At 44.7% G+C, this 20743-nt stretch overlaps 1 protein-coding gene across 1 annotated transcript in view; it reads left to right on the plus strand.

The window, feature by feature from the left end:
* The window catches only part of LOC149453932 (A.superbus venom factor 2-like), a 290293-nt gene that overhangs the window by 35725 nt on the left and 233825 nt on the right, over nucleotides 1–20743 (plus strand). The window contains exons 6-8 of the mRNA XM_089688005.1: nucleotides 2569–2648; nucleotides 6044–6131; nucleotides 6221–6323. Coding sequence (XP_089544131.1) covers nucleotides 2569–2648; nucleotides 6044–6131; nucleotides 6221–6323 — 271 coding nt within the window. The remainder of the gene's footprint in view (nucleotides 1–2568; nucleotides 2649–6043; nucleotides 6132–6220; nucleotides 6324–20743) is intronic.

Consider the following 20743-nt stretch of genomic DNA (forward strand, 5'->3'; position numbering starts at 1 on the left):
TATGATCTCCATGTATAATACATAAGGGGGGATATGATCTCCATGTATAAATACCTCAGTGGTTCATATAGTGAACTCAGTGTAGAGCTATTCACCTTGAGGTCATCACAGAGGACAAGGGGGCACTCTTTACGTCTGGAGGAAAAGCGATTTAATCTCCAAACACGGAAAGGTTTCTTCACAGTAAGAGCTGTGACAATGTGGAATAGACTCCCTCAAGAGTTGGTTCTGGCCAGCTCAGTGGATTGCTTCAAAAAAGTCCTGGATTGTTTCTTGGATACACAGAATATAACTGGATACCAACATTTATAGGTAAAGTTGATCCAGGGAATATCCGATTGCCTCTCGGGGGATCAGGAAGGAATTGTTTTCCCAGCAGGAGCAAATTGGATCATGCTTTGCTGGTTTTTTTGCCTTCCTCTGGATCAACTGTGAGTATAGGATTATAACTTTTTTTTTTCTATGGTTGAACTGGATGGATTTTTCTTTTTTTTCAGCCAGACTAACTATGTAACTAAGAATAGGACTCTGCAAATGAAGCAGGCTAGAAAGTGAACCTGAATTCCAGTTACACCAGGGTGGACCTTCCCCAGAGTTTCAAGGAGTGTTATTTGTGTATTGCTCCCTATTAGTTACCGAAACTCTGGGGGAAGCCCGTGCAAAGCAAGTGTAGAGTGCCAGCTGCAGTGTCACTCGAGCAAAGCAAAGAAGGTATTAAACCCACATCTTTAGACGCCGCTACATAACAGAGGTGCATGCTTGCTGCAAATCTAGTGATTGCTAATTGAACTTCATTATTATGAATATTGTAGGACTTATATGATAGCAGGCAAAGACTTTTGTACTAGGAGTGGGCAGAACCTGATGGAGAACTGAGACACTAGTTTCCCAATAGTCTGTTTTATTTTGATTGACAGTGCACAGCAGTGGGCAGATCTATAGCTGCTATTCAATAAAGGGACATTTTTTTCAAATCTGCTGACTGCCATCCATCATCCATCAAAAGTAGAGCAGACCTGATGGGAAACTAGTCTTTCAGTTCCCCATTGGGCTCTGCCCATCCAGTGACAATGAATTTTCCAAACATGAGTGTTGCTATGTTTTTGGAAATGATTTCACCACTATCTATGGTACCTTGGTTTACATTTAGGTTTCTACCAAGGAATCTTCCAGCCGACAGCTGAATGGGGCGGGGAAAGGGTCTTCATTACTACATTCATGGTAGCTTCCCAACACACCTTATAACAAATCCATGAAGCACCAAACTCTTATTTCCTCTTTCTTGTTGTTAGGAGTGCAAGGCTAACGGTGATACCATAAAGTAACCAAAAGAAGAGCAAAAAAAAAGACACAACCCATAGACCTCAAAATTAGGTAGTTTTGCAACGATATTACAAAAAAGTGCAAAAACTGGCATGATGCATCAATGCTTCAGGGCTATAGCGAACCCTTTCTCAAGGCTGTCTGTCGCAAATTCGGAATCACAAATTTACTTCATTAAAAAGTTGAGGTCTATGGGTTGAGTGCTTGCTCTTTCTCTTTTTTTAGCTTCCTTTCCCAGCACAGACTTTCCCCCCTCTGAGTACTGGCCAGTATTGCCTCTAAGCAGGTCCTAATTGTCGCCAATTTCCTAATCTGAGAATTGGAGGTTATTAAAGAACTTCCTGAATTTGTCGCCTTTGTCAATACAGTGTAGGTTACAGACACTGGCATACAGTAAATGGGCGCAGAGAGTTCTTAAGGAATTTACTGTCAGAAATGTTTTAACTTATTGAATTCCCTCGTATGTGGTGACTTTGAATATGTTTAATGTGCTTTTGGTTAGTAGAAATTTATGTATTATATCTACCTGGATGACTATTTTTTTGTAGAAGAGTAGCTGAGTCATGTTTCATTATATGCAGCTGTAACTTGATAGGGAGCCCCAGAGCATATTACAAAAAAAAATAGGCAAAGGGCATCATGACTATGTGAATAGGGAAGACAAGTTTTAAAGGGTTAGTGTTGCATTCGCTTACCTGATTGATGTCTATAATGGTCTGGGAGGGACTTCGAAAGGGTGGAGAACTGCAGATCCAGTTTGTGGTGAACTTTCCACCCTCCTTCCCTGTTCTGAGAATGTTTGTAAAGATGGTCATTAAAAGCAGCTGATGGTTGTGGTCTTCGGAGGCGGTAAAATTTCAAAGCTAGTCTAATGGTTGGGGACCCATTGGTGATATGGTGTACTTGGTCACATTCCGGTTAATGATGGGTAACTGGGAATATGGGACATGAATATATAATTTATATTTTATAATTAAATTATTACAAGCCTTTATAATTGTTTTCAGCCATGTGACTGTTATTTTCTGTGCTAATTGTTGGTAATAATGCTTGTTAATACCAATAAAAACTATTATTGTTTAGTATATTGAGTTTATAGTATTTAAAAATGTGCATGTGTAATGGATTGCCTATAATGTCCCTGTTTTGTCATTTTGGAAAGCTGGCAAATAAAGAAAGCTCAATCAATACCCTCTGATTGGGCTTTCTGTCAAAACCATGAAACTCATACATTTTACCTTGCAGTCCAGGGGTTTGGACCATTTCAGCATCCTATGAGGATTCTGTTCAACAATATACTGCGCACTTTGAGGTGAAGGACTATGGTAAGTGATAAGTAGAGAGAAACATTGCTAACCCAGCCTACAAAATATGTAGATAATAGGTAACACACATTATATCTGTCAAACCATAATTATAGTGCCTTGAAAAAGTATTCATACCCCTTGAAATTTTCCACATTTTGCCATGTTACAACGAAAAACGTAAATGTATTTCATTGGGATTTTATCTGATAGACCAACACTAAGTGGCACTTAATTGTGACGTGGAAAGTAAATTATAAATGGTTTTCAAAATTTTTTACAAATAAATATCTGAAAAGTATGGCATGCATTTGTATTCAGCCCCTCTGATACCCTTAATTAAAATCTAGTGGAACCAATTGCCTTCAGATGTTACCTAATTAGTAAATAGCATCCACCTGTGTGTCATTTAATCCCAGTATAAATACAGCTGTTCTGTGAAGCCCTCAGAGGTTTGTTAGAGAACATTAGTGAATAAACAACATCATGAAGGCCAAGGAACACACCAAACAGGTCAGGGATAAAGTTGCCGAGATGTTTAAAACAGGGTTAGGTCATAAAACAATTTCCCAAGCTTTAAACATCTCATGAAGCACTGTTCAATCCATCATCCGAAAATGAAAAGAGTATGGCACAACTGCAAATCTACCAAGACATGGCAGTCCACCTAGGCTGGGCAAGGAGAGCATTAATCAGAGAAGCAGCCAAGAGGCCCATGGTAACTCTGGAGGAGCTGCAGAGATCCACAGTCCAGGTGGGAGAATTTGTCCATGGGACAACTATTAGCCGTGTACTCCAAAAATCTGGCCTTTATGGAAGAGTGGCAAGAAGAAAGCCATTGTTGAAAGAAAGCCATAAGAAGTCCTGTTTTCAGTTTGCGAGAAGCCATGTGGGGGACACAGCAAACATGTGGAAGAAGGGGCTCTGGTCAGATTCCGAAATTGAACTTTTTGGCCTAAAAGCAAACTTCTGTGTGGTGGAAAACTAACGTTGAACATCACCCTGAACACACCATCCCCACCGTGAAACATGTTGGTGGCAGTCATGTCGTGGGGATGCTTTTCTTCAGTAAGGACAGGAAAGCTGGTCAGAGTTGATGGGAAGATGGATGGAGCCAAGCACAGGACAATCTTAGAAGAAAGCAAAAGAGTTAACAAAAGACTTGAGACTGGGGTGGAGGTTCACCGTCCAGCAGGACAACAACCCACAACATACAACCAGAGCTACAATGGAATAGTTTAGATCAAAGCATATTCATGTTTTAGAATGGCCCAGTCAAAGTCCAGACCTAAATCCAATTGAGAATCTGTGGCAAGACTTGAAAATTGCTGTTTACAGACGCTCTCCATCCAATCTGACAGAGCTTGAGCTATTTTGCAAAGAAGAATGGGTAAAATTTCACTCTGTAGGTGTACAAAGCTGGTAGAGACATCCCCAAAAAGACTTGCAGTTGTAATTGCAGCGAAAGGTGGTCCTACAAAGTATTGACTCCGGGGGGCTGAATACAAATGCCGCCACACTTTTCAGATATTTATTTGTAAAAAACGTTGAAAAACCATTTATCATTTTCCTTCCACTTCATAATTATGTGCCACTTTGTTTTGGCCTATCACATAAAATCCCAATAAAATACATTTACAGTTTTGATTGTAACATGACAAAATGTGGAAAATTTCAAGGGATATGCATACTTTTTCAAGGCACTGTATAGTTTATGCAATAAAGCAATTACTAAAACCAGTGCAAAGGGTTATTCTTACTATTGACCACCAATGTAAGGGGCAATCAGCTTCCCATTGACCACCAATGTAAGGGGCAGTCAACTGTGACCACTAATGTAAGGACCATTCTTCTTACCTATCATCAAAGCAGGGGGCATTGTTCCTTCTACTGGCCACCAGTATAAGGGAGCATTCTCAGTACTACTGATTACTAGTGTTATAGGAATTCTTCCTTCTGTTGACCAACAATGTAAGGGACCTTTTTTCTCCCATATACACCAATATAAAGATCATTCTTATCCCTACTGATTATTATTATTATACAGTATTTATAAAGCGCCGATAGTTCGCTCAGCACTGTACATTACAAACGGGGACAGAACATGTGACAGAACAATACCAATACAATGCAAAACATGAGGGGATTGAGGGCCCTGCTCTTTCGAGCTTACAATCTAGGAGGGAGGGGATGGTGGCACAGGAGGAGATAGCTGTGGGGGATGGAGTGGTAGGAAGAGTGGAGGAGGTCGGCAAGTTAGCAGGGGGTGGGGTAGGCTTCCCTGAAGAGATGGGTTTTCAGGGTGCGCCTAAGGGAGAGGAGAGTAGGTGATAATCTGATGGGTTGGGGCAGGGAGTTCCAGAGGATGGGTGACACCCTGGAGAAGTCCTGGAGGCGGGCATGGGAGGAGGAGACCAGGGAGCTAGAGAGAAGAAGGTCTTGCGAGGAGCGGAGTGTGAGTGCTGGGTGGTACTTGGATATTAGGTCAGTGATGTAGTTCTGATGGCAATGTAATAGCCAAACTTCTACTTACTGACTATCACCATAAGGAGCATTCTTTTTTTAAATGACCACAAAAGTACAGAATCATTGATCTACCCACCAAGCATCAAAATAATGGTCATACTTCTACTTTCACCAGTGCAATGGACATTCTTCCCACTAACACAAATATAGTAGGCATTCGTCTTCTCTCTATCAATCTAAGGGGATTATTCTTCCCCCCCAATGTGAGATGCATTCTTTCTCCAATCTACATAAATAGAAGAGCATTCTATGTGCCACCAACACCAATGTGCTGGGAAATCTACTACTAACTGACCTTCAATGTAAAGGGGTATTTTGCCCACTAACACCAAAGTAAGAGATCATTCTTCTTCCCACTGACCATCAATGTAGGGGGAACTATTCCCACTAACTTCCATGTAAAAAGTAATTCTTCTTTCCACTGACCACCGTGTAAGGGGAGCATTCTTCCTTCTGTTGCTGCTGGCCCCCAATTTAAGAGGCTCACATGATAATTTGTCAGGAAAGAATCTTCCTAGATGATGAGAGAATACCATGACCTGCTGCCATTGTCGATCTCCTTCTGAAATTGCTAGTTGCCAGCTTGACATATTGCCAGCTTCCTGATCTACCTACTTGTTCCAGATCATCACCTCAAAGTACAGAACACAGAGAATCCATGTGACACCCAGTCAACTAGCATTTTCAGAATGAGGTAAAAATTATAGTCCTCATTTTTTTGAAGGGTTTACTTTTTAGGCAACTGATCAATTAGGCCATCCTGTTTCCAGGAGGAGAGAGGTCTTGGAGCAGCTGTTAGTCAAATCAAATATCATACCTTTTTGTAGATGTTTTACAATCAATAATGTTTACTGTATACACTTTACATTTGTACTTCTATTTATATGAAGTTCGGCCAGATGTTGGCATCACTATTGAGCCACGTGAACCATTTTACTATATCCATAATCAAGAATATACTATCAAAATTCAAGCTATGTGAGTACATTTATATAATGTCTATCAATTTTGTTAAAAAAACATTTACACTACATACTGTAGAACATTATGTTTCCTTGTTTTCTTAGTTATACACATGGCATCCAAGTAAATGGTGATGTGTTTGTACTATTTGGAGTGCAGAGGAACAATGAAAGAAAACATTTGCCAGATTCGTTGAGAAGAACTAAGGTGGGAGTGTTAACTTTTATTTTCTGGCAAGTCTATTTAATACTTACCTTAGATGTTAGGTAATATTCTCTGGATCCAGACAATTTAATGTCTTTGAGACATCATCAGGTAAAGCAGGGCTGATGCAAAGGCATCTGCCTTGGGTGCCATGCTGTGGGGCATGAAGCTTCTTCATCCCCATTTTTAGCTCTTGCATGCAAAGTCATTCTAATTTGTTGTACAGCTGGTTAAATCCTGGTAGAGTATACTAGTTTACCATCTTATGCAGGCCATAGATGGGGAGATAACCGGCCGATTTTTCTTTAAAAAAATTAAAAATCGGTCGTTCAAGCGGCCAACCTTACCAGGAACGGTAAAAAAAATCGGCTGATTTTCATCCCGTCTACAACCGGCAAAAAGTGTCCCTGCAGAGAGCTCCGCTATTTCTTTGACAGTTCTTTGACATTTATAGCGGTTGCAACAATGTATCTATTTGTATCCATTTAGGATACAGATGTTTTTATTCGGAAACAAATAGATACATTGTTGCAGCCGCTATAAATGTCAAGGAACTGTCAAAGAAATAGCGGAGCTCTCTGCAGGGACACTTTTTGCCGGACTGGAATTCCTCTTCTTCTTCATCCACTTCTTCTTCTTCTTCCTCTTCTTCTTCTTCATCCTCTTCTTCTTCTTCATCCTCTTCTTCATCCTCTTCTTCTTCATCCTCTTCTTCTTCTTCAACTTCTTCTTCATCTTCTTCTTCATCCTCTTCTTCTTCTTCTTCTTCATCCTCTTCTTCTACTTCATCCTCTTCTTCTTCATCCTCTTCTTCTTCTTCATCCTCTTCTTCTTCTTCTTCATCTTCCTCTTCTTCTTCATCCTCTTCTTCTTCATCCTCTTCTTCTTCATCCTCTTCTTCTTCATCCTCTTCTTCTTCTTCCTCTTCTTCTTCTTCCTCTTCTTCATCCTCTTCTTCCTCATCCTCTTCTTCTTCCTCTTCTTCATCCTCTTCTTCTTTTTCTTCTTCTTTTTGTCTTCCTCTTGCAGGTCACTGCTCATACGCAGATTTTTTTATCGGTAAAAAGATCGGCCGATTTGCCCATAATTGCCACGAAAATCGGCCAATCGGCAACTCCAACTTTACCGATAAAAAAAATCTGCCAAAATACCGAAAAACAGCCGAACAATTAGCCCACTAACGATCCAAAAATCGTCCGATTTTATTTTCGGCCGAAAAATCGGCTGATTTTCGACCCATTTATGGCCTGCATTACACCGTTTAAGTCTCTCTTGAGGTGGTCTTTATTCTTTCCTAGATACACAGAATATAACTGGATATAACATTTATAGGTAAAGTTGATCCAGGGAATATCCGATTGCCTCTCGGGGGATCAGGAAAGAATTTTTTCCCCAGCAGGAGCAAATTGGTTCATGCTTTGCTGGGTTTTTTTGCCTTCCTCTGTATAGGATTATAATTTTTTTTTTCTATGGTTGAACTGGATGGACTTTTGTCTTTTTTCATCCAGACTAACTATGTAACTAGACAGCCCCAAATGGGGAGGGTAACCTTGGCACTTTTTGAGTTAGCGTGCTCTTTCTCCTAGACAGGCATCCACTCCTTACCCTTACCCAGTATTTCTATCGGTCCTTCAATTCAGATAACTCTGTCTGGTGCTATCCTTTCTGTCAGTTTCCTGATGGCCACCTCCCATGAAGACATATGTTCAGTTGCAGGTGAATCTATTGATTTCCCACCTACAAAGGCTATAGGTGAGTCCATGCCTCTAGGTATTTGCTACTGACATGCTCTGTCTGCTACTGACATAGTTACATAGTTTGCAAGGTTGAAAAAGACAGTCTAGTTCAACCAACAGCAAAAAAAATACATTGAATAAATAAATATAAAATGAAGAAGGCAACCCCCCCCATAAAGCATGGTCCAGTTTGCTTAAGCAGGGCAAAATTAAATTTCTTTCTAATCCCCCAGAAGGTCATCAGACATTCCCCGAATCAACAATCTCTGGTGTTACATTCCCCGAATCAACAATCTCTGGTGTTACATTCCCCGAATCAACAATCTCTGGTGTTATTACCAGGCTTTTTTTTCAGAGAATAGGTACAGGATTTCCCCCCTCCAACTTACCCCTTTCCTCCATCCCCTACGCACCTCTGAGCACCATCACTTGGTTTCACCCCTACTCACCTCCCAGTACCACATCTTTTAAACCCTCCCCACACCCCTGCAACAGTAGACCCCCACAACAAAATACCACCCTAACAACATTAGACCCACTGCAGCAACAACAAATCTCCCAGCAGCCAGCATTAATAGACTTTCCAGCAACCAGTAACAAAAGACCTCTCCCTCAACAGTAGATCCCTCTCAGCAACAATTAACCCCCAGCAACATAAGATTCCCCCAGCAACAATATACCCCCATGGAAAAAAAGGATCCCCTCCAGTGACAGCATCCAGCATCAATAGACCTTCCAGCACCCCTGGCCATTACGTACACTCAGTGCTGGAGGTGTCAGAACTGCGTTCCTCTGCGTTCCCACTGACAAAAAGCCCTGGTTATTACTAATAAATGCTAATATCCGGTTATACAGTATGTTAGGCACTTAGGAATGCATCCAACTTAAAACAATCTACTGAGATGGCCAGAACTAGTTCTTGGGGGAATCTATGCCTCATTTTCACAGTAAAAGTTGAAGTTTCCTCCTGACTTAGAGTTCCCCCTTGTCCTTTGAGAGATATAACGTGTGACTGCATAGCATAATAAGATTCTGTAACAACAGAGAGTCAGGCTGATAACACTGTTCAACAGGTAAAAAGTTTTGGGCATAAAATTAGCTAATCTTACATAATTTTGGGGTGCTGAAAACGAAAATGACCCTAAAAATTGTTGATTGGCTCTAGTTTCCATGATATATTCACCCATCTAATGACGTAAGCCATTCAAAATTATGATGCAACTTCAGCTGCATATTGCGCAATTGATACTGGTGTCTTGGAAATTCGCTTTAACGAATTTCTCCTTACCGTGAGTACTCGCAGTTGGATGCGCAGAAATCCCCCATAAAGCTGTGCGAATCTCGCTTACCACGACTGCAGCCAAACTACACGATTCCTGCCCATCCAAATACTTTGGTTCTGTTGAATTTGTGGGTGATTGGAGCTCCGTTACCCTAGAATGATCACACGACACTCTAAGGCTGGTTGCAACTCACATAAGGGGCCGGCTTTAGGCTCAGCTCTCTGTTTTTATTAAAAATACACACATGCCCCCCACATGAATAAAGTCAAACCCTCCCACCGAACAATACAATGGGGATTGCCTATACAGAGGATATACATTCCAATTGGAGCATAGCCTTTGCTATTATCTATCACTGGTCCTCCCCCATGAGTCTTCTGAGGTCAGCAGACTTCCTCCCCTTCCCCCCTATGAGCCATCTGAGGTCATATTTCCTGTCCTACTAGCTTCTATTGGTATGTAAAATTCTCTGCACAAGCACTCCCTAAAAATATCAGTCTGTACCTGGATGGGCCCGATACGATTTTTATTAAAACACATCCATCCAAGATACAGTTTCAAGTTGGTAATGGGTTGTAAGATATGCATAAGCCTACACGTGGAGTTCACACCGCTTGCGCCTTGCGTTATGAAGCCCACGCGGTACCATGCTGCTGATATGTGGATACAGGCCCACGGTCTACTGACAGCAGCATTCGCATGGAATGCCGTGGTGGTATACACGCCGGTCTATAAGCGCAGATCTGCCATCTCATCCACTACCAAGCTGAGTACTGTAATACATACATTGTACATGCGCATGGCCCAATTGCAGCCTTCAGAGCTTTAATTAAGCCACACGAGAGACATATGAATAACACGAATATATGACACATTTAAAGTTCGACCAACAATACAAAATTTCCATGACATTCCCTCCTGTTTTATCATATTCTCCTCGTGTCCCTTCTTGATCTTCTTCAGCTTGATGGGTGTAGTCTCAAACTTCAAAGAGTTCCTGTAGTTGTCCCTGAGAATAAAGCTCCACGGGGTACCTGAAACAACAAGACCCGACGCAGACTCGACGCAAACAGGCTTGATTGAAGCGATGATCCTCAAGAGCGTTGGAACCTTCACTACAGGAAGGCTCTTGCAAAAACCACAAACAGACTTGTGGTATGAATAAAGCTTGTGATCCCACGGTGGTCTGGGGAGATCCAGCAATAGATTCTCAAATTGCCCTTGCAGACGGGGCCACACAAGGCTGGTCTCGACCCAGACAGTTTTCCAAATCGCAGACACAAACAATGATGAGGCTTGAAGCTTGCTTGAAGGTCTTGGAGAATGTGGTCTTCAGAGAGATAAATTAGAGGGAAGCCAGGACGTAATCTGTAGAGAAGGTGGTTGGTTGGTGAGGTCTTCCCCCGATCAGTGGTTGGAGTGGGATCCCCGGAGCGGGCATGGAGATGTGGTCGTCTGCCCGAGCTTGGCTTACACGGTCGATGAGGCAACAGGAACATCTCACCGCGGCATATAAAAGGCAGATGAAAAAGAGAAGCATCAGGATATACACTCCCACTTCCTTCAACCAAGATCCGATGGAGAACAGGAAATCTCCCAATCCTCCCAAACCCTTGAACGGATTCCAACCCTCACTAGCTATAGCTCTAGCTTTTCCCTGTAGTTCACTAACTTTGTCCATATGGGCCTGGACCTTGTCATCGGTGTCTTCTATCCAAGTACAACAATCCTCTCCGATGAACTCACAGAACCCCCCTTTGGCGGCTAAAAGATAATCGAGGGCCATCTTCTCCTGAAGCACTAAAATTCCCATCTGCCGTTGTTCTTGGGCAATTTCTCTGACAGCCTCTACGGTCTCGTTAAACATACTATCCACGATGACAGAAAAATTGTTCAGGCGCTTCATAAGTTCTATTCCCCATCCTGTCCATGAGGGGAACCAAGCCCATGCCTGGTCGCCCTCAGAGAACAGCTCCCTGCGAACTCTCCCTGCCATCCTTACCTTCTTGTGGACCATCAACTCTTCATGGTCCATCACTACATAGGATGCGGGGACAAGCTTTATGAGGGCACACGAACCTTTCGCGTTCTGGGGAAATGTTCTATAGGCTGCCGAACCACACAGAAAATAGTATGGACCTGTCAGAGCAGAACAGGAGGAGTTCCTCGTTCGGCCTCTGGTACTGAGCAACAGTTGCACAGACTGGGGGATTGCTCCCTCAGTCTGCACATCACATCCGTCCTTCCAACACACGTGGTCTGGTCGGTCAGTGTTGTTACTCAGAAAGGAAGTCTGGTTAGTCAGATTGACAGTTATACCTCCCTCGCAGGTGGTAGTCCCAACAAACTTGTTACCTGTGCCAAAGCTGATGTTAAAGCACACCTGAGGGCTGCCTAGCTGCCCAGTTACCCATAATGGACTGGTGAGGGTCCTACAGGAGCTAGAGCTAATATTGGTGCTGAAACTGATGTTACCTGCTAAAAATGTGTCATTAAGTTCTACCGACAAATGTCTACGTGGGGGCTGACCAGGGGTCCCTTGCTTTTTCATGCCGACGCGGATGTCATATAGGGCATGAACAGCGGCCATTGCGGACATGTGATGACTGGGTGGGGGCTTAGAGCATACCCAACAGTTGGTTTTGTTGGCGGTTCTGGCTAAACGCAGGTGCATTTTAAATAAAAGGTTGGGGTATCTGCCGTCTTTTCCTCCGTTCACACACATGTATGACATACAAACAAAAAGAAAAAGGAAAATGACACCCCTCATTCTCTGGTGTAGCTGAAAAGCTTCTTGCAGTGGCTTGCGTGCACCCAGTTGTCTCGTCCCTCGAGTTTGAGTGAGGTAGGTGTCGTCAGCTGGACTTGGTATGGTCCGGTGAACCGTGGCTCGAGTCCGGTTCTTTGATGTTTCTTTAGGACGACCCAATCACCTGGCTCAATAGAAAGAACACCTGTTATTGTATTTGGATCGGGGAGCGATTCGCGAACCCGATGGTGTATCTTCTGCAGCTCCCGTTGCAGAGATTGCACATAACCTGTAAGCTGTGAATGCAAAGACGACAACTGTTGAGGAAAGTACAACCCTGTTTTGGGAGGTCCCCCAAACAACACCTCGTAGGGTGACAGCCCATGTGGTTGCCGAGGGGCATTCCGGATGGAATAGAGGGCAATGGGGAGACACTCAGGCCAAGGTTTTTTGGTATCGGCCATGATTTTGGAGATCCTGTTTTTAAGGATTCCGTTGAGACGTTCAACCTTACCGCTACTCTCGGGGTGATACGGGGTGTGTAGCCCTTGGTTGATGTGAAGGGCTTTACATACCTCTGCAAAGATCTGTCCAGTGAAGTGTGACCCCCTATCGGACTCGATGGTTTCAGGTAGACCCCAGCGGCACACAACCTCAGACAGGATTTTCTTCGCCGTGGTACTAGCGTTGGCACATGTGACGGGCCACGCTTCAGGCCAGCCTGAAAACATATCTACACAGACCAAGGCGTATTCGTACGGCCCACTCTTTGGTAACGAGATGTAATCGATCTGGATGCGTTGGAAGGGGCGTTCAGGTTTTGGTGAGTGCCTTTGGGGTATTACTACCGTTCTGCCAGGGTTGTGTAGGGCACAAACTAGGCAAGAAGCTGCAAAGGTAGCTGCAGCAGTACTGAACCCAGGTGCAATCCAATGCTCGTCTACCAACGCACACATAGCCGTCTTAGATTGGTGCCCAGGGTAGTGAGCCAAGTGGGCCATCATGGGGAAAAGGGACTTTGGCAAACACCATCTTTTGTTCAGGCACCAAATGTCATTCGACCCTTGGGAGGCTCCTGCTGCTGTCCATCTAGCCTTCTCCTGCAAACCCGCCTGCGATTGCAGTTTTTTAAACTCGTCTAACGAAACCTCTGAAGGGATGGCCAGCATCAGAACCCCCGTTTCCTGAACCAGTGCACCGGCCTTTGCGGACCGATCTGCCAAAGCGTTTCCACATGCCTCCACACTAGTCTCAGTGGTATGAGCTTTCACCTTAAGAACAGCAATCTCCCGTGGCAGGCCGAAGGCAATGAACAACCTGTCAATCAGTTCTGCATGCTTCACCGGTTTACCTGAACTTGTGAGAAATCCCCTCGCTTTCCAGATGGGACCAAAGTCATGTGCAATACCAAACGCGTACCTCGAATCCGTATAAACATTAATCCTCTGACCTTCATGTAACTCACATGCCCTGGCCAGTGCCCACAGCTCAGCTTCCTGAGCTGACATATGTGCGTTCAGAGAGCCCTTTTCCACAACGTCACTTTCCGTCGTGACCGCGTAACCAGTGTGTGGCTTACCGTCTTGGGTGTAGTACCTGGACCCATCGACAAAAAGATTTTTCGCTTCCGGTATTGGCGTTTCCTTCACTGGGCTGATCGCCGCTGACTCCAGTTCCATCAAAGAAATGCAGTTGTGTCCTTTGGAAGAGAGGTTAGTAGTGGACAAAGAAGACATGTTAGTAGAAGAGGTGTTAGTATTGTTAGTCGGGTTGCAAAATTCAGCACCGTCGTTGTTGTCCTCCCCCCCTTTCTCGTCTTCCAACACAGGAAGAAGAGAAGCTGGGTTAAGAATAGTGCATCGTTTGATAGAGAGGTTAGTAGGAGTTAGGAGGGCTACCTCGTATTTGGTCAATCTTGCTGCAGAGAGATGTTTAGTTTGGACCTGGTTTAGGATTTCTTGCACCGAGTGCGGAGTGTAGAGTGTGAGGGGTGAATCCAAAACGATGTCACCCACTTTTTGGACAAGGACAGCACAAGCAGCCACTGCCCTCACACAACCCGGGGACCCTTTGATGACTGGGTCCAGAGCGGTCGATAGGTACATGATGGGGCGGTATTTGGTTCCGTGAAGTTGGGTTAGTACTCCGGTTGCATGGCCCTGACTTTCATGACAGAAAAGGTAGAAAGGTAGGTCATAGTTGGGTAGACCTAGGGCTGGTGCTATTGAGAGTTCCTGAGTCAAATCTTGAAGAGTTGACCAGTCGTCATCTGACATTTGAAATGGTGTTTTGGATGTCAGCTCATACAGGGGACCAAGTTTGTCCGAGATGTTGGGGACCCAATCTCTGCAGTAGTTGATAAGGCCGAGGACGGCTCTCAGCTGACGGTGGTTTTTGGGTCTCTTTAGGTCTTGCAATGTCTGCACTCTTTGGGTTGTTAGGTGCCTGGTGCCCTGAGAAATACAATGCCCCAAGAAGATGACTTTTTCCTGGCAGAGTTGTAATTTCTCCTTGCTGGCCTTGTTGCCCGTTGACGCCAGATGGTTGAGTAATGAAACAGTATGTTGATAACAATCCTTTTTAGTGGGACAGCAGAGGAGCAAGTCATCAACATACTGTAACAACACCACCTCTGGATTCATTGGGGTCCACTGATCTAACACGATTTTCAGCTTGCAGCTGTATTCCGAGGGACTGGTTACTGCTCCCTGGGGGAGACGGGTCCAGGTAAGTTGTCGGCCCTGGAAGGAGAAGGCAAAAAGGTACTGACACTGGGGATCCAGGGGTACCGAGAAAAACGCGTTTGACAGATCAATGACGGTAAAAAATTTTGCATTGGGTGGTACGGTTGCCAGCAGGGTGTGTGGATTGGGCACCAAAGGGGCATCACTGATGATGATTTTGTTTACCGCTCTCAGGTCATGTACCAGCCGGTAGGTGGTCGGTTGACCAGGTGCTGTCTTTTTTGCTACTGGGAATAATGGTGTGTTACATGGCGACTGGGTTGGGGTGAGGACCTTTATCTGTAGATAATGGTCGATCTGGGTTTTTAGGCTGTCCATTTGAGCTACACTTAAAGGATATTGTGGTAGTTGTGGTAACACGCTTCCTGGTCTGATGTTGACTGTAGTTGGAGGTACCGGCAAGAGACCCACATCATATTTATCTGCTGCCCAAACTTTGGGGTCAACTTCAGCCAATACGTCCAACTCCAGACAATATGTAGCCTCGGTGAGATAAGGTAGGGCCAACAATGTGCACAGTCTTTCTTCCGACAGGGCACTACTCACCACAACACCCGATGGGGTGAACTCAATGACAGCTTGAATGTCTGACAAGATGTCCGCTCCCAAAAGATTGATGGGGACGTCATCTGAGACCAGCACTGACCTGACAGCCTCAGTGTGCAGACCTAACCTGAAATGGAGTGGTTTGGTGGACTGTAGAGACACTGTTTGACCTGTGAGACCTACCGTCGGTGTGTTTGCCCCTGAGAGGGGTACCTTGCCTTGGATGTCCTGTTTTCGCAAGACTGTTCTGGCTGCACCGGTGTCGATGAGGCAAGGGAGGGGATATTTTAATTCCTCGAGAAAAAGATGGATCTGGGCCGACACCGATTTGCCAACTTCCTATGAGGATTCATAGGAGTTACTTACCATGGTGGTCATAGGGGCGGGGGACTCATCAGGAATGAACTGCCACCGACCTTTAGGTAATTGGGGACAGCTCCTCCTCATGTGCCCCGTTTGGTGGCACTGGAAGCACCTGGGTGGGGGCCTATCCTTCCTGTGACCCAGATCCCTTGGTTTTTCGTGTGGGGTCTGGGACATAAGAACTTTGGCCTTGTCTTGTTTTCTTCTATCCATTTCCCTCTCTATTGCCGCAAGAGTGGAAAGGATAGCAGGGATAGACATCTCATTATATTCGGGTCGGGCCAGAACCAGCCTTTCCCGAATTTTAATATTGATGCCTTCCAAAAATTTGGCCCGCAACAGAATGTGCGTCGCGGTCACCTTTACCCCTTCAGTTGGAGCATCAGGTCCAACTTCCAGATCTGCATCCAGTGCCGTCTGCTTGAGACGGCGCCAGAAGCAGGCGCTTTCCTCATTAGGACCCTGGGTGAGCTTCATCATGTCCGTAGTAGAGGTAGCACCATACATTTCTGGAAGCTTTGCCTTTAGCTGTGTACAGAACTCTTTGCCCCCTGAAGTCATCTCCTCATGCGTGGTTATAGAGCACCCTGCAATCACTGTACTGGCCACTTCCATGCCCACCTTTGCCCGTAGGATCTGTGCACAATCTGACCCGCTCATACCATAGCTGAACTGGTTTTGTCCAAACATTCGAGCAAATCCTCTCGGATTGACTCGATAGTCCGGGAGCTCAGCCAGAATAGTGCGGATCTCTGCCGGGGTGAAGGGGACATGCCAAACTACCCGTTCCCCTAAAGTCCGTTCCCCCCGTGCATTGGGAGGACCTTCAAATTGCTGCACCCTGACTGGATAGGCCTCGGTCCGGGAAGAGTGCAAGGGCTGGCCCAGCTTCATCGGTGGGCTTAGATTAACCACCTCGCTTACTGCACCTTCAGGTTTGAGGTCCCTCAGATCAGGGTATAGCTGGGGGGCAGGGGTCTGATCAGTGGTTCGTAGCGCTTTGATGCAATCCGCCCTGTTTTTTAACCGGGTGTCTACTCCCCTTGATTCACAGATAGTCTGCAAATCGGTTGTTGAGAAGGCTTCATAGTTGGAAACAGAAGGAGCTGGGGTGAAGCAGGAAGAAAGGAGAGGTAGAGGTAGAGGCTGAGGCATAGAGACAGAAGACACAGAAGGTATGTCAAGAGTGACGTCACTAACAGAAGAGACAGGTGCAGTTATACTTATCTCAGCCACTGTTGGTTGTTGGGGAACCCCAGCAGACCCTGATCCTGCCTGCCTTAGTAGAGTCAGCCCTGAAAGAGCTTCTTCCACCTCTGACACTGGATCCTCCTGTTTTATTCCCTCTGGAGGCCAGGTATACATCACCTGGTTCTTCCGGACAGACACCAGTTTATGTATGCCTTGCTTCCCTAATCGGATTGACCTGTGAAGCCATAGCTGTGCGATCTCTAGTTCTGACGCCTGCATCCGTGGTCCAAATTCAGAGATGAATTTTTCCCACCTCCATGCGTCAAATGTACCTTCCCGGGGAATTTCCCATCTGGTACCCTTCGACCATTTATTCCACCTTTTGAGGGGTTCTGTAGACTTCCCCCCCAAACTCACCTTCATCAGTTGTGCAGCTGTCCTTACCCTGAAGAGGGCTGGTTCCCCCTCTCTCTTCATGGACTGACTACTGCCCATCGTGACTAGTCACTGGTATATATCCCGCGTCCGGGTACCTGTTTACCCCCTGGAGCACTCGGTGGGATCCTACCGAGAGGCCTGATTCCACCACTTTCCCAGCACAGCGTAATTTATGTGATACTTATCGATCACCCGAAGCGCATCAAGTGGCGGTCAGACTGAGAGCACACCTCCCACTCCCACAGCGCAATTTGTGTGATCCTGACCACCCGAAGTGTTTGTGGTAACCAGGACTTCCCTGGACCGCCCACTCACACAGCGTAATTTATGTGGCTCTCATCACCCACTGTGTTTGGCAGGCCACACCGCACAATGATGAAAGTGGCTTTTCTCTCCCTGCACACAGTAGCTAACACAAGTCAAAACAAAAAGAGGGGTTCTTGGATGTTACTTAGGGGTCACTGGTTGGGCAGAAACCTGCTAACTGACCTTTAGGAAATTTGTGTAAAGAAAAAAACTTTCCTAATACACACAGAAAAACCCTTTTTCAACCTGAAAAACTGTTAAAAAGGACAAAGTGGATCCTTATGAAAAACACGGGACGTTTCACAGTAAAACAATTACACAGAGGTAAACCGAAAAACTGCGCCAAAAGTAACCTTGTTGCTGACGCAAAAATCACTCCTATCAGCACCGCTAAACGATCCACGTTATACACGCAATCTTTACTGCAACCACCTAGAACCGTTTACACAAAAAGTCTGCTGGACGTGAAACACGCGACACAGCAGCTTAAAACAAACCCGCTTTACAATAAGGAACTACTTTTAACAGGAAAAACACAAGAAAAACATAATCACTATACAAGAAATCTATGTGCAAAAACCCAGACTACACCGCGCTCATTAAATGTGGAACACGTGAAGGGAAAACTCGCTTAATACACTTTAAATTGGCTGGCAATACGCAAATTTAAAGCTAAAAGCAAACAAATGAAACTGTAAAAAATTTGGATTAAAAACACAATATGGGTCAAATGCATATAGGAAACTTCATGCACATTGCATAGAGATTACTGCACATTTGGTAGCCAACAAAATGGCCACCAAACAAAAGGAGTCCATGTGGTTTAGTCAAGAAAATGACCCCCCACAGAGGAGCACATGGCAGATACTAGAATGACCCCCTACAGGGAAACACACAGCAGACTCTAGCCTCAAAATTGCCTCTTACATAAAACAGACTTTTAGACAGAACATACACTGGACAATTACACAACAATATACAGCACACATACAACACAATTTGGGCACAATCACAGAACGGACATAAAACACCAACATATCACACTAACATGCACATGTAACAGAAAGGACCCCCTGCTGCATGCTTGCTGGGAGCAGTAGTGCCACAAAACATTGTACAGACTACATACACACAGAGATCTTACAACAGTTAACAATTAACCTAAGCCTTTCAGCACTGTAATAATTACCTCACGTGGAGGGGGGTAAAGCAATCACCACAGTACCTACAGCCCACAAATACTTACCTAACACTATGCAACAACTTTTACCCACTAAAACATATACCCGTTTAATTTTTGGTTGGAAGATTTTTAAACTTGACCAAATCCAGCCAACCAAAACCCACCCCTCTGCTGCTCTCAGCAGAGACAAACCCTCGTCTTTTCACCCACAAATCAAGAGTTTAGGACAAAAAACGAGGTCCTTGTTAAGCGGTATTTCTTGTTAGCTAACAGAGAGCGAAATCAGCCACACGAACACGCAAAAAGCGATCCTCTTAATGGCAGAGAGACCTGAAATGTGCCGGCATACTTTTTGCTAGTTCATGATGGCCATTCCCCCCTCGTTCTAGGTTAGCTACGCAAGAATACGCGTTAGTATCCACCAGGCTCGCCAAACTGTCTTGGAAATTCGCTTTAACGAATTTCTCCTTACCGTGAGTACTCGCAGTTGGATGCGCAGAAATCCCCCATAAAGCTGTGCGAATCTCGCTTACCACGACTGCAGCCAAACTACACGATTCCTGCCCATCCAAATACTTTGGTTCTGTTGAATTTGTGGGTGATTGGAGCTCCGTTACCCTAGAATGATCACACGACACTCTAAGGCTGGTTGCAACTCACATAAGGGGCCGGCTTTAGGCTCAGCTCTCTGTTTTTATTAAAAATACACACATGCCCCCCACATGAATAAAGTCAAACCCTCCCACCGAACAATACAATGGGGATTGCCTATACAGAGGATATACATTCCAATTGGAGCATAGCCTTTGCTATTATCTATCACTGGTTCTCCCCCATGAGTCTTCTGAGGTCAGCAGACTTCCTCCCCTTCCCCCCTATGAGCCATCTGAGGTCATATTTCCTGTCCTACTAGCTTCTATTGGTATGTAAAATTCTCTGCACAAGCACTCCCTAAAAATATCAGTCTGTACCTGGATGGGCCCGATACGATTTTTATTAAAACACATCCATCCAAGATACAGTTTCAAGTTGGTAATGGGTTGTAAGATATGCATAAGCCTACACGTGGAGTTCACACCGCTTGCGCCTTGCGTTATGAAGCCCACGCGGTACCATGCTGCTGATATGTGGATACAGGCCCACGGTCTACTGACAGCAGCATTCGCATGGAATGCCGTGGTGGTATACACGCCGGTCTATAAGCGCAGATCTGCCATCTCATCCACTACCAAGCTGAGTACTGTAATACATACATTGTACATGCGCATGGCCCAATTGCAGCCTTCAGAGCTTTAATTAAGCCACACGAGAGACATATGAATAACACGAATATATGACACATTTAAAGTTCGACCAACAATACAAAATTTCCATGACACTGGTGACCAATAGAAAATTGCATGTATACTGAGATGATGCAATATTAGCCTTTAATTGCATCACTTCACTGCATAAAAGCTGCAGTATCTGTAGCTGATTGTAGTTCGACAGCGTCTTTACATTTCGTTTTATGCTTATATAGGCTACTCAGTAATGCCTCGAACTTGTGTGAATAAAGCAGATAATTTCTGCTATATCTGCGGTGAAATAACTTTTATCTCACAAAAAAGGAGGATAACAGGAATGATTAAGAAAGCCTACAACTTGTATTCTGGCTGCAAGATAGGAGACCAGGACAAGAGCTGGGCACCACATATATGCTGCAATTCTTGTGGGACGGCACTGGAGCAATGGTTGAATGGAAAAAAGGCATCTATGCCTTTCGCTGTGCCAATGATTTGGAGAGAGCCAACAGATCATGTTAGTAATTGTTACTTTTGTATGGTGCCTCCAACAAAAGGGCTAAATAAGAAGAAAAAGTTATCTGTGCACTATCCAAATCCA

This window comes from Staurois parvus, unplaced genomic scaffold, assembly GCF_062004578.1.
Source record: "Staurois parvus isolate SC_StPar_1 unplaced genomic scaffold, SC_StPar_1.0 ptg000444l, whole genome shotgun sequence".
Lineage (NCBI taxonomy): Eukaryota > Metazoa > Chordata > Amphibia > Anura > Ranidae > Staurois > Staurois parvus.